Here is a 27,732-nt window from a genome sequence, read left to right as displayed (position 1 = left end):
CACACAATTCACAGGGCTTTATTGACATGGGAAACAAATGTTTAAATTGCCAAAGCAAGTAAACTTATTTCTGCTCTCTTTACCAATCTTTCTCGCGCTCTCTGTTGCTCCTTTCGCTCCATCTCTCTTGCCCTCTCTTCTTTCTTTCTCCTTTCTTTCTCTCTGTGCTCTCACCCTCTCCTCCTCTTTCTCTCGCCCTCTCGCCCTCTCCTCTCCTCTCTCGCTCTGTGCTCTCGCCCTCTTCTCTCTCCTCTCTTTCTCTCGCCCTCTCCTCCTCTCTCGCTCTGTGCTCTCGCCCTCTTCTCTCTCCTCTCTTTCTCTCGCCCTCTCCTCTCTCCTCCTCTCTCGCTCTGTGCTCTCGCCCTCTCTCTCTCTCTCTCGCTCTGTGCTCTCGCCCTCTCTCCTCTCTCGCTCTGTGCTCTCGCCCTCTTCTCTCCCCTCTCTTTCTCTCTCCTCTTTCTCTCGCCCTCTCCTCTCTCCTCCTCTCTCGCTCTCGCCCTCTCCTCTCTCCTCTCTTTCTCTTACCCTCTCCTCTCTCCTCCTCTTTCTCTTACCCTCTCCTCTCTCCTCCTCTTTCTCTCTGCTCTCGCCCTCTCCCCTCTCCTCCTCTTTCTCTCTTTGCTCTCGCCCTCTCTTCTCTCTTCTCCTCTCTCTCTCTGTGCTCTCTCGCCCTCTCCTCTCCTCCTCTCTTTCTCTCTGTGCTCTCTCGCCCTCTCCTCTCCTCCTCTTTTTCTCTCTGTGCCCTCTCGCCCTCTTCTCTCTCCTCCTCTCTTTCTCTCTGTGCTCTCTCGCCCTCTCCTCTCCTCCTCTCTTTCTCTCTGTGCTCTCTCGCCCTCTTCTCTCTCCTCTCTTTCTCTCTGTGCTCTCTCGCCCTCTTCTCTCTCCTCCTCTTTCTCTCTGTGCTCTCTCGCCCTCTTCTCTCTCCTCCTCTTTCTCTCTGTGCTCTCTCGCCCTCTTCTCTCTCCTCTCTCTCTCTCTGTGCTCTTGCCCTCCTCTCTCTCTCCTCTCTTTCTCTCTGTGCTCTTGCCCTCCTCTCTCTCTCCTCTCTTTCTCTCTGTGCTCTTGCCCTCTCTCTTTCTCTCTGTGCTCTCTCGCCCCCTTCTCTCTCTCTGTGCTCTTGCCCTCTCTCTTTCTCTCTGTGCTCTCTCGCCCCCTTCTCTCTCTCTGTGCTCTTGCCCTCTCTCTTTCTCTCTGCTCTCTCGCCCCCTTCTCTCTCTCTGTGCTCTTGCCCTCTCTCTTTCTCTCTGTGCTCTCTCACCCTCTCCTCTCTCCTCCTCTCTTTCTCTCTGTGCTCTCTCGCCCCCTTCTCTCTCTCTCTGTGCTCTTGCCCTCTCTCTTTCTCTCTGTGCTCTCTCGCCCCCTTCTCTCTCTCTGTGCTCTTGCCCTCTCTCTTTCTCTCTGTGCTCTCTCGCCCTCTCCTCTCTCCTCCTCTCTTTCTCTCTGTGCTCTCTCGCCCTCTCCTCTCTCCTCTCTTTCTCTCTGTGCTCTCTCGCCCCTTCTCTCTCTCTGTGCTCTCTTGCCCTCCTCTCTCTCTGTGCTCTTGCCCTCTCTCTTTCTCTCTGTGCTCTCTCGCCCTCTCCTCTCTCCTCCTCTCTTTCTCTCTGTGCTCTCTCGCCCCCTTCTCTCTCTCTGTGCTCTTGCCCTCTCTCCTCCTCTCTTTCTCTCTGTGCTCTCTCGCCCCCTTCTCTCTCTCTGTGCTCTTGCCCTCTCTCCTCCTCTCTTTCTCTCTGTGCTCTTGACCTCTCTCCTCCTCTCTTTCTCTCTGTGCTCTCTCGCCCCCTTCTCTCTCTCTGTGCTCTTGCCCTCTCCTCTCTTTCTCTCTGTGCTCTCTCGCCCCCTTCTCTCTCTCTGTGCTCTTGCCCTCTCTCCTCCTCTCTTTCTCTCTGTGCTCTTGCCCTCTCTCCTCCTCTCTTTCTCTCTGTGCTCTCTCGCCCCCTTCTCTCTCTCTGTGCTCTTGCCCTCTCTTCTCCTCTCTCTCTCTCTGTGCTCTTGCCCTCTCTCCTCCTCTCTTTCTCTCTGTGCTCTTGCCCTCTCTTCTCCTCTCTTTCTCTCTGTGCTCTTGCCCTCTCTCCTCCTCTCTTTCTCTCTGTGCTCTTGCCCTCTCTCCTCCTCTCTTTCTCTCTGTGCTCTCTCGCCCCCTTCTCTCTCTCTGTGCTCTTGCCCTCTCTCCTCCTCTCTTTCTCTCTGTGCTCTTGCCCTCTCTCCTCCTCTCTTTCTCTCTGTGCTCTTGCCCTCTCTCCTCCTCTCTCTCTCTCTGTGCTCTTGCCCTCTCTTGCCCTCTCTTCTCCTCTCTCTCTCTCTCTGTGCTCTCTCTTTCCCTCTCTCCTCCTCATCTGCAGAATGCATCCAGAGACAGCTGTCAATAAAAGCCAACCCCCGTCACCACAATACCAACTCTCTCACAGTGGCCCCACAGTGAAAATACAATACCTGCTAGCTACGCAATTACAATCACTTTATCACAACCAGTCAAAGATGCAATAACACCACACATGTCCTCTTTCCACAAAATCACTATCTTGTTTGATCAGTAATTTTAAGTTCTGTAGAGCGATGGAACGTTGCTGAGAGACTTTTAACGGTTTGATGTTTTTGGTCTCTTTTCTTCAGGGTGCAAATATCCTCCTAACAGACAACGGGGATGTGAAACTAGGTGAGCTATTATTCATCCATGCTTGAAGACCCGTAAAGGTCGATCTCATGACCCTCCGCTGTGTGTAATGTGTTTATATAATCTGAATAGATCTTGTCACTTGTTGTTCCCAGCTGATTTTGGAGTAGCAGCCAAGATAACAGCCACCATTGCCAAGAGGAAGTCCTTCATCGGGACTCCTTATTGGTGAGTATTTCTCTGAGACAGTCCTCTGTCGGGACTCCTTACTGGTGAGTCTTTCTCTGAGACAGTCCTCTGTCGGGACTCCTTACTGGTGAGTCTTTCTCTGAGACAGTCCTCTGTCGGGACTCCTTACTGGTGAGTCTTTCTCTGAGACAGTCCTCTGTCGGGACTCCTTACTGGTGAGTCTTTCCCTGAGACAGTCCTCCGTCCAGACTCCTTACTGGTGAGTCTTTCTCTGAGACAGTCCTCTGTCGGGACTCCTTACTGGTGAGTCTTTCCCTGAGACAGTCCTCCGTCCAGACTCCTTACTGGTGAGTCTTTCTCCGAGACAGTCCTCCGTCCCGATTCCTTACTGGTGAGTCTTTCCCTGAGACAGTCCTCCGTCCAGACTCCTTACTGGTGAGTCTTTCTCTGAGACAGTCCTCTGTCGGGACTCCTTACTGGTGAGTCTTTCTCTGAGACAGTCCTCTGTCGGGACTCCTTACTGGTGAGTCTTTCTCTGAGACAGTCCTCTGTCGGGACTCCTTACTGGTGAGTCTTTCTCTGAGACAGTCCTCTGTCGGGACTCCTTACTGGTGAGTCTTTCCCTGAGACAGTCCTCTGTCGGGACTCCTTACTGGTGAGTCTTTCTCCGAGACAGTCCTCTGTCCAGACTCCTTACTGGTGAGTCTTTCTCCGAGACAGTCCTCTGTCCAGACTCCTTACTGGTGAGTCTTTCTCCGAGACAGTCCTCTGTCCAGACTCCTTACTGGTGAGTCTTTCTCCGAGACAGTCCTCTGTCCAGACTCCTTACTGGTGAGTCTTTCTCCGAGACAGTCCTCTGTCCAGACTCCTTACTGGTGAGTCTTTCTCCGAGACAGTCCTCTGTCCAGACTCCTTACTGGTGAGTCTTTCTCCGAGACAGTCCTCTGTCCAGACTCCTTACTGGTGAGTCTTTCTCCGAGACAGTCCTCTGTCCAGACTCCTTACTGGTGAGTCTTTCTCCGAGACAGTCCTCTGTCCAGACTCCTTACTGGTGAGTCTTTCTCCGAGACAGTCCTCTGTCCAGACTCCTTACTGGTGAGTCTTTCTCCGAGACAGTCCTCTGTCCAGACTCCTTACTGGTGAGTCTTTCTCCGAGACAGTCCTCCACAGGGGGCAGCAGTGTAATAATTTAACTACCCCACAGGGGGCAGCAGATTGAGATGTGTAATATGTGTGTTATGTGTGCAGGATGGGCCCAGAGGTAGCAGACTGAGATGTGTGTTATGTGTGCAGGATGGCCCCAGAGGTAGCAGACTGAGATGTGTGTTATCTGTGCAGGATGGGCCCAGAGGTAGCAGACTGAGATGTGTGTTATCTGTGCAGGATGGGCCCAGAGGTAGCAGACTGAGATGTGTGTTATGTGTGCAGGATGGGCCCCAGAGGTAGCAGACTGAGATGTGTGTTATCTGTGCAGGATGGCCCCAGAGGTAGCAGACTGAGATGTGTGTTATCTGTGCAGGATGGGCCCCAGAGGTAGCAGACTGAGATGTGTGTTATCTGTGCAGGATGGGCCCCAGAGGTAGCAGACTGAGATGTGTGTTATCTGTGCAGGATGGCCCCAGAGGTAGCAGACTGAGATGTGTGTTATCTGTGCAGGATGGGCCCCAGAGGTAGCAGACTGAGATGTGTGTTATCTGTGCAGGATGGCCCCGGAGGTAGCAGACTGAGATGTGTGTTATGTGTGCAGGATGGGCCCCAGAGGTAGCAGACTGAGATGTGTGTTATCTGTGCAGGATGGGCCCCAGAGGTAGCAGACTGAGATGTGTGTTATCTGTGCAGGATGGGCCCCAGAGGTAGCAGACTGAGATGTGTGTTATCTGTGCAGGATGGCCCCAGAGGTAGCAGACTGAGATGTGTGTTATCTGTGCAGGATGGCCCCAGAGGTAGCAGACTGAGATGTGTGTTATCTGTGCAGGATGGCCCCAGAGGTAGCAGACTGAGATGTGTGTTATCTGTGCAGGATGGCCCCGGAGGTAGCAGCAGTAGAGAAGAACGGAGGTTACAACCAGCTGTGTGACATCTGGGCCGTGGGCATCACCTCCATAGAACTGGCCGAGCTGCAGCCCCCTATGTTTGACCTGCACCCAATGAGGTACTGTTCTTTTTCCACTTCCTCATTTATCAGCCAATCGGGGCTAACTCTGCCATCCACTTCCTCACTCATCAGTGCTGTTTCTGCTCCACTTCCTCATCAGCCTTGGAGGTGTTGGCAGAAAGCGGATGTTGCCTGTTTTCAGGGATACAGTATTTTCCCCCTGAAAATAGGAGGAGGAAACTCCGCTCAGGCGTCTCTTTGTCTGTTAGAAATGAACCTTCCTCATCAGCCAATGAGTCACTCTCCTGCCCTCCACTTCCATATACATGTCATCCACCAATCAACTGCTGTATCTGCCCCAATTCCTCACCCATATAATAATGAGTTTCTGTCCCAGATTTTATCCAATTCCTGCTTTTGTATTCTGATAATGTTCCCTCTGATCTTTTCATCACTAAGCTTGTTCTCTGATATTAATGCAATTAAAACGACAGGGGTCGAGTTTCCTAAAATGTTGTAGCCCTAAGATCTCTAACGTCTACCATTGGCCCTTAAGACGAGCTTAATGCTAGGAAGGTTTTTTGGGAAACACACCTCAGTGAACAGATAACATGATTTGATGTGTTGTGTTCCAGGGCCTTGTTTCTCATGTCGAAGAGCAGCTTTCAGCCTCCCAAGCTGAAAGATAAAATGAAGTGGTGAGTACAGTACGCCTGTGTAACGGATGTGAAACGGCTAGCTTAGTCAGCTGTGGTGCGGCGCTAAATAGCGTTTCAATCGGTGACGTCACTCGCTCCGAGACCTTGAAGTAGTGGTTCCACTTTGCTCTGCAAGTGGCCGCGGCTTTTTGTGGAGATGGGTAACGATGCTTCGAGGGGTGACTGTTGTTGATGTGTGCAGAGGGTCCCTGGTTTGCACCCGGGTATGGGCGAGGGGACAGTTATACTGTTATACCTGTGACCTGGAACAACCCCCCCCCCTGTTTGTTTATTCTGTTATACTGCTGCAGTCAGTAACAGCCCCCCTGTTTGTTTATTCTGTTATACTGCTGCAGTCAGTAACAGTCCCCCCCTGTTTGTTTATTCTGTTATACTGCTGCAGTCAGTAACAGCCCCCTCCCTGTTTGTTTATTCTGTTATACTGCTGCAGTCAGTAACAGCCCCCCTGTTTGTTTATTCTGTTATACTGCTGCAGTCAGTAACAGCCCCCCTCCCTGTTTGTTTATTCTGTTATACTGCTGCAGTCAGTAACAGTCCCCCCCCTGTTTGTTTATTCTGTTATACTGCTGCAGTCAGTAACAGTCCCCCCCTGTTTGTTTATTCTGTTATACTGCTGCAGTCAGTAACAGCCCCCCTCCCTGTTTGTTTATTCTGTTATACTGCTGCAGTCAGTAACAGTCCCCCCTGTTTGTTTATTCTGTTATACTGCTGCAGTCAGTAACAGCCCCCCTCCCTGTTTGTTTATTCTGTTATACTGCTGCAGTCAGTAACAGCCCCCCTCCCTGTTTGTTTATTCTGTTATACTGCTGCAGTCAGTAACAGCCCCCCTCCCTGTTTGTTTATTCTGTTATACTGCTGCAGTCAGTAACAGTCCCCCCTGTTTGTTTATTCTGTTATACTGCTGCAGTCAGTAACAGTCCCCCCTGTTTGTTTATTCTGTTATACTGCTGCAGTCAGTAACAGCCCCCCCTGTTTGTTTATTCTGTTATACTGCTGCAGTCAGTAACAGCCCCCCCTTCCTGTTTGTTTATTCTGTTATACTGCTGCAGTCAGTAACAGCCCCCCTCCCTGTTTGTTTATTCTGTTATACTGCTGCAGTCAGTAACAGTCCCCCCCTGTTTGTTTATTCTGTTATACTGCTGCAGTCAGTAACAGTCCCCCCTCCCTGTTTGTTTATTCTGTTAAACTGCTGCAGTCAGTAACAGTCCCCCCCCTCCCTGTTTGTTTATTCTGTTATACTGCTGCAGTCAGTAACAGTCCCCCCTCCCTGTTTGTTTATTCTGTTATACTGCTGCAGTCAGTAACAGTCCCCCCTCCCTGTTTGTTTATTCTGTTATACTGCTGCAGTCAGTAACAGTCCCCCCTGTTTGTTTATTCTGTTATACTGCTGCAGTCAGTAACAGTCCCCCCCCCTGTTTGTTTATTCTGTTATACTGCTGCAGTCAGTAACAGCCCCCCTCCCTGTTTGTTTATTCTGTTATACTGCTGCAGTCAGTAACAGCCCCCTCCCTGTTTGTTTATTCTGTTATACTGCTGCAGTCAGTAACAGCCCCCCTCCCTGTTTGTTTATTCTGTTAAACTGCTGCAGTCAGTAACAGTCCCCCCTGTTTGTTTATTCTGTTATACTGCTGCAGTCAGTAACAGCCCCCCTCCCTGTTTGTTTATTCTGTTATACTGCTGCAGTCAGTAACAGCCCCCCTCCCTGTTTGTTTATTCTGTTAAACTGCTGCAGTCAGTAACAGTCCCCCCTGTTTGTTTATTCTGTTATACTGCTGCAGTCAGTAACAGCCCCCCTCCCTGTTTGTTTATTCTGTTATACTGCTGCAGTCAGTAACAGCCCCCCTGTTTGTTTATTCTGTTATACTGCTGCAGTCAGTAACAGTCCCCCCCTCCCTGTTTGTTTATTCTGTTATACTGCTGCAGTCAGTAACAGCCCCCCCTCCCTGTTTGTTTATTCTGTTAAACTGCTGCAGTCAGTAACAGTCCCCCCCTGTTTGTTTATTCTGTTATACTGCTGCAGTCAGTAACAGTCCCCCCCCTGTTTGTTTATTCTGTTAAACTGCTGCAGTCAGTAACAGTCCCCCCTGTTTGTTTAAGTGTTATACTGCTGCAGTCAGTAACAGCCCCCCTGTTTGTTTATTCTGTTATACTGCTGCAGTCAGTAACAGCCCCCTGTTTGTTTATTCTGTTATACTGCTGCAGTCAGTAACAGCCCCCCTGTTTGTTTATTCTGTTATACTGCTGCAGTCAGTAACAGCCCCCCCCCCGTTTGTTTATTCTGTTATACTGCTGCAGTCAGTAACAGCCCCCCCCCTGTTTGTTTATTCTGTTATACTGCTGCAGTCAGTAACAGTCCCCCCCCTGTTTGTTTATTCTGTTATACTGCTGCAGTCAGTAACAGTCCCCCCTGTTTGTTTATTCTGTTATACTGCTGCAGTCAGTAACAGTCCCCCCCTCCCTGTTTGTTTATTCTGTTAAACTGCTGCAGTCAGTAACAGTCCCCCCCTGTTTGTTTATTCTGTTAAACTGCTGCAGTCAGTAACAGCCCCCCCCCCTGTTTGTTTATTCTGTTAAACTGCTGCAGTCAGTAACAGTCCCCCCTCCCTGTTTGTTTATTCTGTTAAACTGCTGCAGTCAGTAACAGTCCCCCCCCTCCCTGTTTGTTTATTCTGTTAAACTGCTGCAGTCAGTAACAGTCCCCCCTCCCTGTTTGTTTATTCTGTTAAACTGCTGCAGTCAGTAACAGTCCCCCCCTCCCTGTTTGTTTATTCTGTTAAACTGCTGCAGTCAGTAACAGTCCCCCCCCCTGTTTGTTTATTCTGTTATACTGCTGCAGTCAGTAACAGTCCCCCCTCCCTGTTTGTTTATTCTGTTAAACTGCTGCAGTCAGTAACAGTTCTCTCCCCCCCCCTCCCCCTCCTCCTCCAGGTCCACAGCCTTCCATAACTTTGTGAAAGTCTCTCTGACCAAGAACCCAAAGAAGAGACCGACAGCAGAGAAGCTCCTATCGGTAAGTAACACATCCTCATCGAAAGGGCTTCTTGGTTGAGGAATAGGGTTCTGGATCATTAGTGTTGACCAGACTCTTCCTCTGAGATGAAAAGGAAAGTGTTCATCTCTTCTTTCTTCTGGGCTGTCAGAGGTTGATCCTTGTTAATAGTTGTCCGTTCTAAAAGCTGCTATTCAGAGCGTTAGTGTGCCGGCCATCTTGTGTTATTGTCACAAGATCACTAATAAAGTCTGTCTGTCTCCCCCCCGTCTGTCTGCCTCCCCACCCCGTCTGTCTGTCTCCCCCCACCCCGTCTGTCTGTCCCCCTCCCCCCGTCTGTCTGTCTCCCCCCGTCTGTCTGTCTCCCCCCGTCTGTCTGTCTCCCCCCCCGTCTGTCTGTCTCCCCGTCTGTCTGTCTCCCCCCGTCTGTCTGTCTCCCCCCCCGTCTGACTGCCCCCCCGTCTGTCTCCCCACCCCGTCTGTCTGTCTCCCCCCACCCCGTCTGTCTGTCTCCCCCACCCCCGTCTGTCTGTCTCCCCACCCCCGTCTGTCTGTCTCCCCACCCCCGTCTGTCTGTCTCCCCACCCCGTCTGTCTGTCTCCCCACCCCGTCTGTCTGTCTCCCCACCCCCGTCTGTCTGTCTCCCCCACCCCCCCGTCTGTCTGTCTCCCCACCCCGTCTGTCTGTCTCCCCCCCCCCGTCTGTCTGTCTCCCCACCCCCGTCTGTCTGTCTCCCCACCCCCGTCTGTCTGTCTCCCCACCCCCTTCTGTCTGTCTCCCCCCTTCTGTCTGTCTCCCCCCGTCTGTCTGTCTCCCCTGTCTGTCTGTCTGTCTCCCCCGTCTGTCTGTCTCCCCCTGTGTCCGTCCCCAATCTGTCTGTCTGTCTCTCCCCCCCTGTCTGTCTGTCTCCCCACCCCCCGTCTGTCTGTCCCCCTCCACCTGTCTGTCACTCCCATCTGTCTGTGCTGAAGCATTTGTTTATAGATCAGACAGGGCTGACCAGGAGAGTAGCTGTGGAGCTGCTGGACAAGATGAACAACCCAGACAACCACCAACACTTCTCTGAGGTGGATGACGATGACCTGGAGGTAAAGAACTAACCCCAGCCCTGTCTGTCTGTCTGGGACTAAAACTAACCCCAGCCCTGTCTGTCTGTCTGGGACTAAAACTAACCCCAGCCCTGTCTGTCTGTCTGGGACTAAAACTAACCCCAGCCCTGTCTGTCTGGGACTAAAACTAACCCCAGCCCTGTCTGTCTGTCTGGGACTAAAACTAACCCCAGCCCTGTCTGTCTGTCTGGGACTAAAACTAACCCCAGCCCTGTCTGTCTGTCTGGGACTAAAACTAACCCCAGCCCTGTCTGTCTGTCTGGGACTAAAACTAACCACAGCCCTGTCTGTCTGTCTGGGACTAAAACTAACCACAGCCCTGTCTGTCTGTCTGGGACTAAAACTAACCCCAGCCCTGTCTGTCTGGGACTAAAACTAACCCCAGCCCTGTCTGTCTGTCTGTCTGTCTGTCTGTCTGGGACTAGAACTAACCACAGCCCTGTCTGTCTGTCTGTCTGCCTGTCTGTCTGGGACTAAAACTAACCACAGCCCTGTGTCTGTCTGGGACTAAAACTAACCCCAGCCCTGTCTGTCTGGGACTGAAACTAACCACAGCCCTGTCTGTCTGTCTGTCTGTCTGTCTGTCTGTCTGTCTGGGGCTAAAACTAACCCCAGCCCTGTCTGTCTGTCTGTCTGTCTGTCTGGGACTAAAACTAACCACAGCCCTGTCTGTCTGTCTGTCTGTCTGTCTGTCTGTCTGGACTAAAACTAACCACAGCCCTGTCTGTCTGTCTGTCTGTCTGTGTCTGTCTGTCTGGGACTAAAACTAACCACAGCCCTGTCTGTCTGTCTGTCTGTCTGTCTGTCTGTGTCTGTCTGTCTGGGACTAAAACTAACCACAGCCCTGTCTGTCTGTCTGTCTGTCTGTCTGTCTGTCTGTCTGGGGACTAAAACTAACCACAGCCCTGTCTGTCTGTCTGTCTGTCTGGGACTAAAACTAACCACAGCCCTGTCTGTCTGGGACTAAAACTAACCCCAGCCCTGTCTGTCTGGGACTAAAACTAACCCCAGCCCTGTCTGTCTGGGACTGAAACTAACCACAGCTCTGTCTGTCTGGGACTAAAACTAACCACAGCCCTGTCTGTCTGTACTAAAACTAACCACAGCCCTGTGTCTGTCTGGGACTAAAACTAACCCCAGCCCTGTCTGTCTGGGACTGAAACTAACCACAGCCCTGTCTGTCTGTCTGGGACTAAAACTAACCACAGCCCTGTCTGTCTGTCTGTCTATCTGTCTGTGTCTGTCTGTCTGGGACTAAAACTAACCACAGCCCTGTCTGTCTGTCTGTCTGTCTGGGACTAAAACTAACCCCAGCCCTGTCTGTCTGGGACTGAAACTAACCACAGCCCTGTCTGTCTGTCTGGGACTAAAACTAACCACAGCCCTGTCTGTCTGTACTAAAACTAACCACAGCCCTGTGTCTATCTGGGACTAAAACTAACCCCAGCCCTGTCTGTCTGGGACTGAAACTAACCACAGCCCTGTCTGTCTGTCTGGGACTAAAACTAACCACAGCCCTGTCTGTCTGTACTAAAACTAACCACAGCCCTGTGTCTATCTGGGACTAAAACTAACCCCAGCCCTGTCTGTCTGGGACTGAAACTAACCACAGCCCTGTCTGTCTGTCTGTCTGTCTGGGGCTAAAACTAACCCCAGCCCTGTCTGCCTGGGACTGAAACTAACCACAGCCCTGTCTGTCTGTCTGTCTGTCTGGGACTAAAACTAACCACAGCCCTGTCTGTCTGTCTGTCTGTCTGTCTGTCTGTCTGGGACTAAAACTAACCACAGCCCTGTCTGTCTGTCTGTCTCTGTCTGTCTGTCTGTCTGGGACTAAAACTAACCACAGCCCTGTCTGTCTGTCTGGGACTAAAACTAACCACAGCCCTGTCTGTCTGTCTGTCTGGGACTAAAACTAACCACAGCCCTGTCTGTCTGTCTGTCTGGGACTGAAACTAACCACAGCCCTGTCTGTCTGTCTGTCTGTCTGGGACTAAAACTAACCACAGCCCTGTCTGTCTGTCTGTCTGTCTGGGACTAAAACTAACCACAGCCCTGTCTGTCTGTCTGTCTGTCTGGGACTAAAACTAACCACAGCCCTGTATCTGTCTGGGACTAAAACTAACCACAGCCCTGTCTGTCTGTCTGGGACTAAAACTAACCACAGCCCTGTCTGTCTGTCTGGGACTAAAACTAACCACAGCCCAGTCTGTCTGTCTGGGACTAAAACTAACCCCAGGCCTGTCTGTCTGGGACTAAAACTAACCACAGCCCTGTCTGTCTGTACTAAAACTAACCACAGCCCTGTGTCTGTCTGGGACTAAAACTAACCCCAGCCCTGTCTGTCTGGGACTGAAACTAACCACAGCCCTGTCTGTCTGTCTGTCTGTCTGTCTGTCTGTCTGTCTGTCTGTCTGGGGCTAAAACTAACCCCAGCCCTGTCTGTCTGTCTGTCTGTCTGTCTGGGACTAAAACTAACCACAGCCCTGTCTGTCTGTCTGTCTGTCTGTCTGTCTGTCTGTCTGTCTGTCTGTCTGGGACTAAAACTAACCACAGCCCTGTCTGTCTGTCTGTCTGTCTGTGTCTGTCTGTCTGGGACTAAAACTAACCACAGCCCTGTCTGTCTGTCTGTCTGTGTCTGTCTGTCTGGGACTAAAACTAACCACAGCCCTGTCTGTCTGTCTGTCTGTCTGTCTGTCTGTCTGTCTGTCTGTCTGTCTGTCTGGGACTAAAACTAACCACAGCCCTGTCTGTCTGTCTGTCTGTCTGGGACTAAAACTAACCACAGCCCTGTCTGTCTGGGACTAAAACTAACCCCAGCCCTGTCTGTCTGGGACTAAAACTAACCCCAGCCCTGTCTGTCTGGGACTGAAACTAACCACAGCTCTGTCTGTCTGGGACTAAAACTAACCACAGCCCTGTCTGTCTGTACTAAAACTAACCACAGCCCTGTGTCTGTCTGGGACTAAAACTAACCCCAGCCCTGTCTGTCTGGGACTGAAACTAACCACAGCCCTGTCTGTCTGTCTGTCTATCTGTCTGTGTCTGTCTGTCTGGGACTAAAACTAACCACAGCCCTGTCTGTCTGTCTGTCTGTCTGGGACTAAAACTAACCCCAGCCCTGTCTGTCTGGGACTGAAACTAACCACAGCCCTGTCTGTCTGTCTGGGACTAAAACTAACCACAGCCCTGTCTGTCTGTACTAAAACTAACCACAGCCCTGTGTCTATCTGGGACTAAAACTAACCCCAGCCCTGTCTGTCTGGGACTGAAACTAACCACAGCCCTGTCTGTCTGTCTGGGACTAAAACTAACCACAGCCCTGTCTGTCTGTACTAAAACTAACCACAGCCCTGTGTCTATCTGGGACTAAAACTAACCCCAGCCCTGTCTGTCTGGGACTGAAACTAACCACAGCCCTGTCTGTCTGTCTGTCTGTCTGGGGCTAAAACTAACCCCAGCCCTGTCTGCCTGGGACTGAAACTAACCACAGCCCTGTCTGTCTGTCTGTCTGTCTGTCTGGGACTAAAACTAACCACAGCCCTGTCTGTCTGTCTGTCTGTCTGTCTGTCTGGGACTAAAACTAACCACAGCCCTGTCTGTCTGTCTGTCTGTCTGGGACTAAAACTAACCACAGCCCTGTCTGTCTGTCTGTCTCTGTCTGTCTGTCTGTCTGGGACTAAAACTAACCACAGCCCTGTCTGTCTGTCTGGGACTAAAACTAACCACAGCCCTGTCTGTCTGTCTGTCTGGGACTAAAACTAACCACAGCCCTGTCTGTCTGTCTGTCTGTCTGGGACTAAAACTAACCACAGCCCTGTCTGTCTGTCTGTCTGGGACTGAAACTAACCACAGCCCTGTCTGTCTGTCTGTCTGTCTGGGACTAAAACTAACCACAGCCCTGTCTGTCTGTCTGTCTGTCTGGGACTAAAACTAACCACAGCCCTGTCTGTCTGTCTGTCTGTCTGGGACTAAAACTAACCACAGCCCTGTCTGTCTGGGACTGAAACTAACCACAGCCCTGTCTGTCTGTCTGTCTGTCTGGGACTAAAACTAACCACAGCCCTGTCTGTCTGTCTGTCTATCTGGGACTAAAACTAACCCCAGCCCTGTCTGTCTGGGACTGAAACTAACCACAGCCCTGTCTGTCTGTCTGTCTGTCTGGGGCTAAAACTAACCCCAGCCCTGTCTGCCTGGGACTGAAACTAACCACAGCCCTGTCTGTCTGTCTGTCTGTCTGGGACTAAAACTAACCACAGCCCTGTCTGTCTGTCTGTCTGTCTGTCTGTCTGTCTGTCTGTCTGGGACTAAAACTAACCACAGCCCTGTCTGTCTGTCTGTCTGTCTGTCTGGGACTAAAACTAACCACAGCCCTGTCTGTCTGTCTGTCTCTGTCTGTCTGTCTGTCTGGGACTAAAACTAACCACAGCCCTGTCTGTCTGTCTGGGACTAAAACTAACCACAGCCCTGTCTGTCTGTCTGTCTGGGACTAAAACTAACCACAGCCCTGTCTGTCTGTCTGTCTGTCTGGGACTAAAACTAACCACAGCCCTGTCTGTCTGTCTGTCTGGGACTGAAACTAACCACAGCCCTGTCTGTCTGTCTGTCTGTCTGGGACTAAAACTAACCACAGCCCTGTCTGTCTGTCTGTCTGTCTGGGACTAAAACTAACCACAGCCCTGTCTGTCTGTCTGTCTGTCTGGGACTAAAACTAACCACAGCCCTGTCTGTCTGTCTGTCTGTCTGTCTGGGACTGAAACTAACCACAGCCCTGTCTGTCTGTCTGTCTGTCTGGGACTGAAACTAACCACAGCCCTGTATCTGTCTGGGACTAAAACTAACCACAGCCCTGTCTGTCTGTCTGGGACTAAAACTATCCACAGCCCTGTCTGTCTGTCTGGGACTAAAACTAACCACAGCCCAGTCTGTCTGTCTGGGACTAAAACTAACCCCAGGCCTGTCTGTCTGGGACTAAAACTAACCACAGCCCTGTCTGTCTGTACTAAAACTAACCACAGCCCTGTGTCTGTCTGGGACTAAAACTAACCCCAGCCCTGTCTGTCTGGGACTGAAACTAACCACAGCCCTGTCTGTCTGGGGCTAAAACTAACCCCAGCCCTGTCTGTCTGGGACTGAAACTAACCACAGCCCTGTCTGTCTGTCTGGGGCTAAAACTAACCACAGCCCTGTCTGTCTGGGACTAAAACTAACCACAGCCCTGTCTGTCTGGGACTGAAACTAACCACAGCCCTGTCTGTCTGTCTGTCTGTCTGGGGCTAAAACTAACCACAGCCCTGTCTGTCTGTACTAAAACTAACCTCAGGTCTGTCTGTCTGGGACTAAAACTAACCCCAGCCCTGTCTGTCTGGGACTGAAACTAACCACAGCCCTGTCTGTCTGTCTGGGACTAGAACTAACCACAGCCCTGTCTGTCTGTCTGGGACTAGAACTAACCACAGCCCTGTCTGTCTGTCTGGGACTAAAACTAACCACAGCCCTGTCTGTCTGTACTAAAACTAACCTCAGGTCTGTCTGTCTGTCTGTCTGTACTAAAACTAACCTCAGCTCTGTCTGTCTGTCTGTACTAAAACTAACCTCAGGTCTGTCTGTCTGTCTGGGACTAAAACTAACCACAGCCCTGTCTGTCTGTCTGGGACTAAAACTAACCACAGCCCTGTCTTTCTGTCTGGGACTAAAACTAACCACAGCCCTGTCTGTCTGGGACTAAAACTAACCACAGCCCTGTGTCTGGGACTAAAACTAACCACAGCCCTGTCTGTCTGTCTGGGACTAAAACTAACCACAGCCCTGTCTGTCTGTCTGGGACTAAAACTAACCACAGCCCTGTCTGTCTGTCTGTCTGGGACTAAAACTAACCACAGCCCTGTCTGTCTGGGACTAAAACTAACCACAGCCCTGTCTGTCTGTCTGGGGCTAAAACTAACCACAGGTCTGTCTGTCTGTCTGTCTGTCTGTCTGTCTGTCTGTCTGTAAAATGGTTCCCTATTCTCAGCACATTCCAATAACTTTCTCTGTCTCTCTCACCGTTATGACATCGTTTACTCTTGTGGTGTCACGTTATGTATTTACAGTGAAAGTATTCAGACCCTTTCACGTTTTCCACATTTTGTTAATCAATCAATCAATCAAATGTGTTTATAAAGCCCTTCTTACATCAGCTGATGTCACAAAGTGCTGTACAGCAACCCAGCCTAAAACCCCAAACAGCAAGCAATGCAGATGTAGAAGCACGGTGGCTAGGAAAAACTCCCTAGAAAGGCCAGAACCTAGGAAGAAACCTATAGAGGAACCAGGCTATGAGGGGTGGCCAGAACTCTTCTGGCTGTGCCGTTAAGTTAAGCTGTTAAGTTATAGCCTGTTTCTAAAATATATATATTTTTAAATGCTCAACACTCTATAAACACAATACAATATCACAATACCACATAATGACAAAGCAAAAAAAGGTTTTTAGAATTGTTTTCAAATGTATAAAAAAATTGAAAACAGAAATACCTTATTTACATAAGTATTCAGACCCTTTGCTATGAGACTCAAAATGGAGCTCAGGTGCATCCTGTTTCTATTGATCATCCTTGAGATGTTTCTACAACTTGGAGTCGACTTCTGGTAAATTAAATTGATTGGACATGATTTGGAAAAGCACACACCTGTCTATATAAGGTCCCACAGTTGACAGTGCATGTCAGAGCAAAAACCAAGCCATGAGGTTGAAGGAATTGTCCATAGAGGTCAGAGACAGGACTGTATCGAGGCACAGATCTGAGGAAGGGTACCAACACATGTCTGCATCATTGAAGGTCCCCAAGAACACAGTGGCCTCCATCATTCTTAAATGGAAGAAGTTTGGAACCACCAAGACTTTTCCTAAAGCTGGCCGCCCAGTCAAACTGAGCAATCAGGGTTGAAGGTCCTTGGTCAGGGAGATGGTCACTCTGACAGAGCTCACGACTTCCTCTGTGGAGATGGGAGAACCTTCCAGAAGGGCAACCACCTCTGCAGCACTCCAAAAATCAGGCCTTTATGTTAGTGACCAGATAGAAGCCACTCCTCAGTCAAAGGCTCATAACAGCCCGCTTGGAGTTTGCCAAAAGACACCTAAAGGACTCTCAGACCATGAAAAACAAGACTCTCTGGTCTGATGAAACCAAGATTAAAATCTGTGGCCTGAATGCCAAGCATCACGTACGGAGGAAACCTGGCACCATCCCTACCCTGAAGCATGTTGGTGGTGGCAGCATCATGCTATGAGGGATGTTTTTCAGTGGCAGGGACTGGGAAACTAGTCAGGACTGAGGAAAAGATGAACAGAGAAGAGTTCAGAGAGATCCTTGATGAAAATTTGCTCCAGAGCACTCAGGACCTCAGACTGGGGCGAATGTTCACCTTCCAATAGGACAACGACCCGAAGCACACAGCCAAGACGACGCAGGAGTGGCTTCGGGACAATTCTCTGAATGTCCTTGAGTGGCCCAGCCAGAGCCCGGACTTGAACCCAAACTGAAAATAACTGCTCAGCGACACTCCCCATCCAACCTGACAGAGCTCAAGAGGATCTGTAGAGAAGAATGGGGAGAAACTCCCTAAATACAGGTGTGCCAAGCTTGTAGCGTCATACCCAAGAAGACTCGAGGCTGTAATCACTGCCAAAGGTGCTTCAACAAAGTACTGCGTAAAGGGTCTGAATACTTAAATGTGAATGTGATAGTTTGTTATAATTTCTAAAAACCTTTTTGCTTTGACATTATGGGGTATTGTTTGTCGATTGATGAGGAAAAACATCCATTTTATACTAAGGCTGTAATGTAACAAAATGTGGAGAAAGTCAAGGGGTCTGAGTAGTTTATTCCTTCACTTTGAAACATATCTAATTTTTTCCCTCCTCAGTCTCTTTCAGTAGTGAGACACACCATCCGTTCCATCAACAAACACCCCAGACCAGAGAGAACTCACTCAGAGATCAGCTGTAAGTAACACCAGCCACTCTCTCCTCTCTTCTCCTCCTCCTCTGGTCCTCCTCCTCCTCTGGTCCTCCTCTGGTCATCTTCTCCTGGTCCTCCTTCTCCTCTGGTCATCTTCTCCTGGTCCTCCTTCTCCTCTGGTCCTCCTTCTCCCCTGGTCCTCCTTCTCCTCTGGTCCTCCTTCTCCTCTGGTCCTCCTTCTCCCCTGGTCCTCCTTCTCCCCTGGTCCTCCTTCTCCTCTGGTCCTCCTTCTCCTCTGGTCCTCCTTCTCCCCTGGTCCTCCTTCTCCCCTGGTCCTCCTTCTCCCCTGGTCCTCCTTCTCCTCTGGTCCTCCTTCTCCTCTGGTCCTCTCTTCTCCTCTGGTCCTCTCTTCTCCTCTGGTCCTCTCTTCTCCTCTGGTCCTCTCTTCTCCTCTGGTCCTCTCTTCTCCTCTGGTCCTCTCTTCTCCTCTGGTCCTCTCTTCTCCTCTGGTCTTCTCCTCCTCCTCTGGTCTTCTCCTCCTCCTCTGGTCTTCTCCTCCTCCTCCTCCTCTGGTCTTCTCCTCCTCCTCCTCCTCTGGTCTTCTCCTCCTCCTCTGGTCCTCCGTCCTCCTCGATCCTCCAGTGTCATCCTCTCCTTTCTCCTCCTCCGTCAGGGATTATCTATCAACATCCCACAGTATCTAGACAGGAACACCCACCCCCTTGTCCCTAGTCGACCAGTTGAATTAGTCAGAGCTCTGAATCGCTCTCCCATTGGCTGGTCTGTCTCCCCTGCAGGGGCGGGCCACAATGTTAATCCTGCAGGGCTGGCTCAGAGCCAGGACCCGTGGGAGAGCAGCGGACACGCTGGGTTCAAATACTATTCAAAATCTTTCAAATAGTGTTGAACATTTGCTTGAAGCCTACCTAGAGTGCCAGATGGGTGGGACGGTTCTCATTTGGGTTAAATTGGTTACTTTACACCAGACAAACTGCAACGGATTTCTGTTTTAAAAATATGTTGGGGTGTTGATGACAGTCCAATACAGAAGCATGTCTGTTCTTCTAAATATATCTCCCAAATAAATATATCTCTCCCAAATAAATATATCTCCCAAATAAATATATCTCTCCCAAATAAATATATCTCTCCCAAATAAATACATCTCTCCCAAATAAATACATCTCTCCCAAATAAATACATCTCTCCCAAATAAATACATCTCTCCCAAATAAATACATCTCCCAAATAAATACATCTCTCCCAAATAAATACATCTCTCCCAAATAAATACATCTCTCCCAAATAAATACATCTCTCCCAAATAAATACATCTCCCAAATAAATACATCTCTCCCAAATAAATACATCTCTCCCAAATAAATACATCTCTCCCAAATAAATACATCTCTCCCAAATAAATACATCTCTCCCAAATAAATATATATCTCCCACATAAACATATATCTCCCACATAAACATATACAGTGCCTTGCGAAAGTATTCGGCCCCCTTGAACTTTGCGACCTTTTGCCACATTTCAGGCTTCAAACATAAAGATATAAAACTATCCCTGGTCGTCCCTACTGCCTCTGATCTGGAGGACTCACTAAACAGAGAACATCCCTGGTCGTCCCTACTGCCTCTGATCTGGAGGACTCACTAAACAGAGAACATCCCTGGTCATCCCTACTGCCTCTGATCTGGAGGACTCACTAAACAGAGAACATCCCTGGTCATCCCTACTGCCTCTGATCTGGAGGACTCACTAAACAGAGAACACCCCTAGTCATCCCTACTGCCTCTGATCTGGAGGACTCACTAAACAGAGAACATCCCTGGTCATCCCTACTGCCTCTGATCTGGAGGACTCACTAAACAGAGAACATCCCTGGTCATCCCTACAGCCTCTGATCTGGAGGACTCACTAAACACACATGCTTCGTTTTAATAAATGATGTCTTCGTGTTGGAGTGTGTCCCTGGCTATCCCCACATTTAAATAACAAGAAAACGGTGGTCTGGTTTGCTTAATATAAGTCATTTGAAATAAGTTATACTTTTTTTTAATACTTTTTGATACTTAAGTATATTTATTAAAACCAAATACTTTTAGACTTTTACTCAAGTAGTATGTTACTGGGTGACTTTCACTTTTACTTGAGTCATTTTCTATTAAGGGATCTTTACTTTTACTCAAGTATGACAACTGGGTACTTTTCATGGGAAAACAGGGCGCCTTCATGGGAAAACAGGGCGCCTTCATGGGAAAACAGGGCGCCTTCATGGGAAAACAGGGCGCCTTAAAGGGAAAACAGGAGGGAAAACAGGGCGCCTTCATGGGAAAAAAGGAGGGAAAAAAGGGCGCCTTAATGGGAAAACAGGGCGCCTTAATGGGAAAACAGGGCGCCTTAATGGGAAAACAGGGCGCCTTAAAGGGAAAACAGGGCGCCTTAAAGGGAAAACAGGAGGGAAAACAGGGCACCTTAATGGGAAAACAGGGCGCCTTAAAGGGAAAACAGGGCGCCTTAATGGGAAAACAGGGCGCCTTAAAGGGAAAACAGGAGGGAAAACAGGGCACCTTAAAGGGAAAACAGGGCGCCTTAATGGGAAAACAGGGCGCCTTAAAGGGAAAACAGGGCGCCTTAAAGGGAAAACAGGAGGGAAAACAGGGCGCCTTAAAGGGAAAACAGGGCGCCTTAAAGGGAAAACAGGGCGCCTTAAAGGGAAAACAGGGCGCCTTAATGGGAAAACAGGGCGCCTTAATGGGAAAACAGGGCGCCTTAATGGGAAAACAGGAGGGAAAACAGGGCACCTTAATGGGAAAACAGGGCACCTTAATGGGAAAACAGGGCGCCTTAATGGGAAAACAGGAGGGAAAACAGGAGGGAAAACAGGGCGCCTTAATGGGAAAACAGGGCGCCTTAATGGGAAAACGGGGCGTCTTAATGGGAAAACACGGCGCCTTAATGGGAAAACAGGGCGCCTTAATGGGAAAACAGGGCGCCTTAATGGGAAAACAGGGCGTCTTAATTGGAAAACAGGGCGTCTTAATTGGAAAACAGGGCGTCTTAATTGGAAAACAGGGCGTCTTAATGGGAAAACAGGGCGCCTTAAAGGGAAAACAGGAGGGAAAACAGGGCACCTTAATGGGAAAACAGGAGGGAAAACAGGGTTCCTTAATGGGAAAACAGGAGGGAAAACAGGGCACCTTAAAGGGAAAACAGGGCGCCTTAAAGGGAAAACAGGGCGCCTTAATGGGAAAACAGGGCGCCTTAAAGGGAAAACAGGAGGGAAAACAGGGCGCCTTAAAGGGAAAACAGGGCGCCTTAAAGGGAAAACAGGGCGCCTTAATGGGAAAACAGGGCGCCTTAATGGGAAAACAGGGCGCCTTAATGGGAAAACAGGAGGGAAAACAGGGCACCTTAATGGGAAAACAGGGCACCTTAATGGGAAAACAGGGCGCCTTAATGGGAAAACAGGAGGGAAAACAGGAGGGAAAACAGGGCGCCTTAATGGGAAAACAGGGCGCCTTAATGGGAAAACAGGGCGTCTTAATGGGAAAACAGGGCGCCTTAATGGGAAAACAGGAGGGAAAACAGGGCGCCTTAATGGGAAAACAGGGCACCTTAATGGGAAAACAGGAGGGAAAACAGGGCGCCTTAATGGGAAAACAGGGCGCCTTAATGGGAAAACAGGGCGTCTTAATTGGAAAACAGGGCGTCTTAATTGGAAAACAGGGCGTCTTAATTGGAAAACAGGGCGTCTTAATGGGAAAACAGGGCGCCTTAAAGGGAAAACAGGAGGGAAAACAGGGCACCTTAAAGGGAAAACAGGGCGCCTTAAAGGGAAAACAGGGCGCCTTAATGGGAAAACAGGGCGCCTTAAAGGGAAAACAGGAGGGAAAACAGGGCGCCTTAAAGGGAAAACAGGGCGCCTTAAAGGGAAAACAGGGCGCCTTAATGGGAAAACAGGGCGCCTTAATGGGAAAACAGGGCGCCTTAATGGGAAAACAGGAGGGAAAACAGGGCACCTTAATGGGAAAACAGGGCACCTTAATGGGAAAACAGGGCGCCTTAATGGGAAAACAGGAGGGAAAACAGGAGGGAAAACAGGGCGCCTTAATGGGAAAACAGGGCGCCTTAATGGGAAAACAGGGCGTCTTAATGGGAAAACAGGGCGCCTTAATGGGAAAACAGGAGGGAAAACAGGGCGCCTTAATGGGAAAACAGGGCACCTTAATGGGAAAACAGGAGGGAAAACAGGGCGCCTTAATGGGAAAAAAGGGCGCCTTAATGGGAAAACAGGAGGGAAAACAGGGCGCCTTAATGGGAAAAAAGGGCGCCTTAATGGGAAAACAGGAGGGAAAACAGGGCACCTTATTGGGAAAACAGGAGGGAAAACAGGGCGCCTTAATGGGAAAACAGGGCGCCTTAATGGGAAAACAGGGCGCCTTAATGGGAAAACAGGGCGTCTTAATGGGAAAACAGGGCGCCTTAATGGGAAAACAGGAGGGAAAACAGGGCACCTTAATGGGAAAACAGGAGGGAAAACAGGGTTCCTTAATGGGAAAACAGGAGGGAAAACAGGGCGCCTTGTTGGGAAAACAGGGCGCCTTATTGGGAAAACAGGGCGCCTTAATGGGAAAACAGGAGGGAAAACAGGGCACCTTAATGGGAAAACAGGGCACCTTAATGGGAAAACAGGGCGCCTTAATGGGAAAACAGGAGGGAAAACAGGGCGCCTTAATGGGAAAACAGGGCGCCTTAATGGGAAAACAGGGCGCCTTAATGGGAAAACACGGCGCCTTAATGGGAAAACAGGGCGCCTTAATGGGAAAACAGGGCGTCTTAATTGGAAAACAGGGCGTCTTAATTGGAAAACAGGGCGTCTTAATTGGAAAACAGGGCGTCTTAATGGGAAAACAGGGCGCCTTAATGGGAAAACAGGGCACCTTAATGGGAAAACAGGGCGCCTTAATGGGAAAACAGGAGGGAAAACAGGGCACCTTAATGGGAAAACAGGAGGGAAAACAGGGCTCCTTAATGGGAAAACAGGAGGGAAAACAGGGTTCCTTAATGGGAAAACAGGAGGGAAAACAGGGCGCCTTATTGGGAAAACAGGAGGGAAAACAGGGCGCCTTAATGGGAAAACAGGGCGCCTTAATGGGAAAACAGGAGGGAAAACAGGGCGCCTTAATGGGAAAAAAGGGCGCCTTAATGGGAAAACAGGAGGGAAAACAGGGCGCCTTATTGGGAAAACAGGAGGGAAAACAGGGCGCCTTAATGGGAAAACAGGGCGCCTTAATGGGAAAACAGGGCGCCTTAATGGGAAAACAGGAGGGAAAACAGGGCGCCTTAATGGGAAAACAGGGCACCTTAATGGGAAAACAGGAGGGAAAACAGGGCGCCTTAATGGGAAAAAAGGGCGCCTTAATGGGAAAACAGGAGGGAAAACAGGGCGCCTTAATGGGAAAAAAGGGCGCCTTAATGGGAAAACAGGAGGGAAAACAGGGCACCTTATTGGGAAAACAGGAGGGAAAACAGGGCGCCTTAATGGGAAAACAGGGCGCCTTAATGGAAAAACAGGGCGCCTTAATGGGAAAACAGGGCGCCTTAATGGGAAAACAGGGCGTCTTAATGGGAAAACAGGGCGCCTTAATGGGAAAACAGGAGGGAAAACAGGGCACCTTAATGGGAAAACAGGAGGGAAAACAGGGTTCCTTAATGGGAAAACAGGAGGGAAAACAGGGCGCCTTGTTGGGAAAACAGGGCGCCTTATTGGGAAAACAGGGCGCCTTAATGGGAAAACAGGGCGCCTTAAAGGGAAAACAGGGCGCCTTAAAGGGAAAACAGGGCGCCTTATTGGGAAAACAGGGCGCCTTATTGGGAAAACAGGGCGCCTTATTGGGAAAACAGGGCGCCTTATTGGGAAAACAGGGCGCCTTAATGGGAAAACAGGGCGCCTTAATGGGAAAACAGGGCGCCTTCATGGGAAAACAGGGCGCCTTCATGGGAAAACAGGGCGCCTTCATGGGAAAACAGGGCGCCTTCATGGGAAAACAGGGCGCCTTCATGGGAAAACAGGGCGCCTTCATGGGAAAACAGGGCGCCTTAAAGGGAAAACAGGAGGGAAAACAGGGCGCCTTCATGGGAAAACAGGGCGCCTTCATGGGAAAACAGGGCGCCTTCATGGGAAAACAGGGCGCCTTCATGGGAAAACAGGGCGCCTTCATGGGAAAACAGGGCGCCTTCATGGGAAAACAGGGCGCCTTCATGGGAAAACAGGGCGCCTTAATGGGAAAACAGGAGGGAAAACGGGGCGCCTTAATGGGAAAACAGGAGGGAAAACGGGGCGCCTTCATGGGAAAACAGGAGGGATAACGGGGCGCCTTCATGGGAAAACAGAGGGGAAAACAGGGCGCCTTCATGGGAAAACAGGGCGCCTTCATGGGAAAACAGGGCGCCTTCATGGGAAAACAGGGGAAAACAGGGCGCCTTAAAGGGAAAACAGGGTGCCTTAAAGGCGTAAAGGGAAAACAGGGCGCCTTAAAGGGAAAACAGGGCGCCTTAAAGGGAAAACAGGGCGCCTTAAAGGGAAAACAGGGTGCCTTAAAGGGAAAACAGGGCGCCTTAAAGGGAAAACAGGGCGCCTTCGTGGGAAAACAGGGCGCCTTCGTGGGAAAACAGGGCGCCTTCGTGGGAAAACAGGGCGCCTTAAAGGGAAAACAGGGCGCCTTAAAGGGAAAACAGGGCGCCTTCATGGGAAAACAGGGCACCTTAAAGGGAAAACAGGGCGCCTTCATGGGAAAACGGGAGGGAAAACAGGGTGCCTTAAAGGGAAAACAGGAGGGAAAACAGGGCGCCTTCATGGGAAAACAGGGCACCTTAAAGGGAAAACAGGGCGCCTTCATGGGAAAACAGGGCGCCTTAATGGGAAAACGGGAGGGAAAACAGGGTGCCTTCATGGGAAAACAGGGTGCCTTCATGGGAAAACAGGGTGCCTTCATGGGAAAACAGGGTGCCTTCATGGGAAAACAGGGTGCCTTCATGGGAAAACAGGGTGCCTTCATGGGAAAACAGGGCGCCTTCATGGGAAAACAGGGCGCCTTCATGGGAAAACAGGGGAAAACAGGGCGCCTTAAAGGGAAAACAGGGCGCCTTAAAGGGAAAACAAAAACAGGGCGCCTTAAAGGGAAAACAGGGTGCCTTAAAGGGAAAACAGGGCGCCTTCGTGGGAAAACAGGGCGCCTTCGTGGGAAAACAGGGCGCCTTCATGGGAAAACAGGGCGCCTTCATGGGAAAACAGGGCACCTTAAAGGGAAAACAGGGCGCCTTCATGGGAAAACGGGAGGGAAAACAGGGCGCCTTCATGGGAAAACAGGGCGCCTTCATGGGAAAACAGGGCACCTTAAAGGGAAAACAGGGCGCCTTCATGGGAAAACAGGGCGCCTTAATGGGAAAACGGGAGGGAAAACAGGGTGCCTTCATGGGAAAACAGGGTGCCTTCATGGGAAAACAGGGTGCCTTCATGAGAAAACAGGGTGCCTTCATGGGAAAACAGGGCGCCTTAATGGGAAAACGGGAGGGAAAACAGGGTGCCTTAATGGGAAAACAGGAGGGAAAACAGGGCGCCTTAATGGGAAAACAGGTGGGAAAACAGGTGGGAAAACAGGGCGCCTTAAAGGGAAAACAGGAGGGAAAACAGGGCGCCTTAATGGGAAAACAGGGCGCCTTAAAGGGAAAACAGGAGGGAAAACAGGGCGCCTTAAAGGGAAAACAGGAGGGAAAACAGGGCGCCTTAATGGGAAAACAGGGCGCCTTAATGGGAAAACAGGGCGCCTTAATGGGAAAACAGGAGGGAAAACAGGGTGCCTTAAAGGGAAAACAGGAGGGAAAACAGGGCGCCTTAATGGGAAAACAGGAGGGAAAACAGGGCGCCTTCATGGGAAAACAGGAGGGAAAACAGGGCGCCTTAATGGGAAAACAGGAGGGAAAACAGGGCGCCTTCATGGGAAAACAGGAGGGAAAACAGGGCGCCTTCATGGGAAATCAGGGCGCCTTAATGGGAAAACGGGAGGGAAAACAGGGTGCCTTAAAGGGAAAACAGGAGGGAAAACAGGGCGCCTTAATGGGAAAACAGGGCGCCTTAATGGGAAAACAGGGTGCCTTCATGGGAAAACAGGGCGCCTTAATGGGAAAACGGGATGGAAAACAGGGTGCCTTAAAGGGAAAACAGGAGGGAAAACAGGGCGCCTTAATGGGAAAACAGGGCGCCTTAATGGGAAAACAGGGCGCCTTAATGGGAAAACAGGAGGGAAAACAGGGTGCCTTAAAGGGAAAACAGGGGGGAAAACAGGGCGCCTTAATGGGAAAACAGGAGGGAAAACAGGGCGCCTTCATGGGAAAACAGGAGGGAAAACAGGGCGCCTTAATGGGAAAACAGGAGGGAAAACAGGGCGCCTTAATGGGAAAACAGGAGGAAAAACAGGGCGCCTTCATGGGAAATCAGGGCGCCTTCATGGGAAAACAGAGGGGAAAACAGGGCGCCTTAATGGGAAAACAGGTGGGAAAACAGGGCGCCTTAATGGGAAAACAGGTGGGAAAAGAGGTGGGAAAACAGGGCGCCTTAATGGGAAAACAGGGCGCCTTCATGGGAAAACAGGGCGCCTTAATGGGAAAACAGGGCGCCTTAATGGGAAAACAGGGCGCCTTCATGGGAAAACAGGGCGCCTTCATGGGAAAACAGGGCGCCTTCATGGGAAAACAGGGCGCCTTAATGGGAAAACAGGGCGCCTTAATGGGAAAACAGGGCGCCTTCATGGGAAAACAGGGCGCCTTCATGGGAAAACAGGGCGCCTTAATGGGAAAACAGGTGGGAAAACAGGTGGGAAAACAGGGCGCCTTCATGGGAAAACAGGTGGGAAAACAGGGCGCCTTCATGGGAAAACAGGTGGGAAAACAGGGCGCCTTCATGGGAAAACAGGAGGGAAAACAGGTGGGAAAACAGGGCGCCTTCATGGGAAAACAGGGCGCCTTCATGGGAAAACAGGGCGCCTTCATGGGAAAACAGGGCGCCTTGGAGGGAAAACAGGGCAGGGCGCCTTGGAGGGAAAACAGGGCAGGGCGCCTTGGAGGGAAAACAGGGCGCCTTGGAGGGAAAACAGGGCGCGTTGGAGGGAAAACAGGGCGCCTTGGAGGGAAAACAGGGCGCCTTAATGGGAAAACAGGGCGCCTTAAATTCAAATTGTTATTATAAATAACCATCAGGATGTTGTGTCCAATGGGGTTAATGCAGATGGACAATGCTTCAGCCTATTCATTTAGCTGACGAGGTAAAAAAATCAGTCGTTCTGCCCCTGAGCAAGGCAGTTAAACCTACTGTTCCCTCGGGCACCGATGACGTGGATGTTGATTTAAAGCAGCCCTCCTCCGCACCTCTCTGATTCGTTCAGAGGTGTTGGGTTAAAAGCGGAAGACACATTTCAGTTGAATTCATTCAGTTGTACAACTGACTAGATATGACCACTTTCCCTTTATGTATAGCCACTATGCTGCATCAGTTGATAATGCCTGACGCTCTGATAATATAGAGTGGTGGTAGGGGCCACAAAAATCTGAACTCATCAGGAGGGGCCACAGTGGGAGGGAAGGAAGCAAGGAAGCATTCGAACAAGGCATGTCAGAAATGGATCTTTATTCCACCAGAGACCCTTGGTTCAAAGTGATGCTCTCAATCGGGTTTCATTTTGGGACTCACATAGTGCCTGAATGTGAGATCCTAATTAACGGAGAGAGCCTGGCCTGCCCTTTGTGTTGATGGCTCTGGTTTGAAGTTAGCCCTATGTGCAGATCTAGGATGAGCTTCCCCTCACCACAACATAACCTCAACCATTAGTTGAAGAAATGCAAAACTGGTCTAAGATCAGTCGGTGTCTTAAAGGATTTACTCAGTGTTGATGCATTAAGGATACTGGTATGGTTTGTTGTGATGGTTGGAGTGTTGGGATCTGGCTCCCCCTACTGACTGGAGTGTGTAATGTCTCAATGCCACTTCTTCAAAGCCTTCTTCTCTCCTCCAC

The 27,732-nt window shown here is 50.2% G+C and overlaps 1 protein-coding gene across 1 annotated transcript in view; it reads left to right on the top strand.

The window, feature by feature from the left end:
• The window catches only part of map4k5 (mitogen-activated protein kinase kinase kinase kinase 5), a 135,389-nt gene that overhangs the window by 26,613 nt on the left and 81,044 nt on the right, over positions 1–27,732 (top strand). Inside the window, exons 8-14 of the mRNA XM_065004374.1 lie at positions 2,611–2,653; positions 2,767–2,839; positions 4,821–4,952; positions 5,531–5,593; positions 8,543–8,624; positions 9,575–9,691; positions 17,618–17,696. Coding sequence (XP_064860446.1) covers positions 2,611–2,653; positions 2,767–2,839; positions 4,821–4,952; positions 5,531–5,593; positions 8,543–8,624; positions 9,575–9,691; positions 17,618–17,696 — 589 coding nt within the window. The remainder of the gene's footprint in view (positions 1–2,610; positions 2,654–2,766; positions 2,840–4,820; positions 4,953–5,530; positions 5,594–8,542; positions 8,625–9,574; positions 9,692–17,617; positions 17,697–27,732) is intronic.

This window comes from Oncorhynchus nerka, linkage group LG18 (genome assembly GCF_034236695.1).
Source record: "Oncorhynchus nerka isolate Pitt River linkage group LG18, Oner_Uvic_2.0, whole genome shotgun sequence".
NCBI classification, from domain to species: domain Eukaryota; kingdom Metazoa; phylum Chordata; class Actinopteri; order Salmoniformes; family Salmonidae; genus Oncorhynchus; species Oncorhynchus nerka.
The sequence above is the reverse complement of the archived record's forward strand: the minus strand, read 5'-3'. Positions and strand labels throughout refer to the sequence as shown.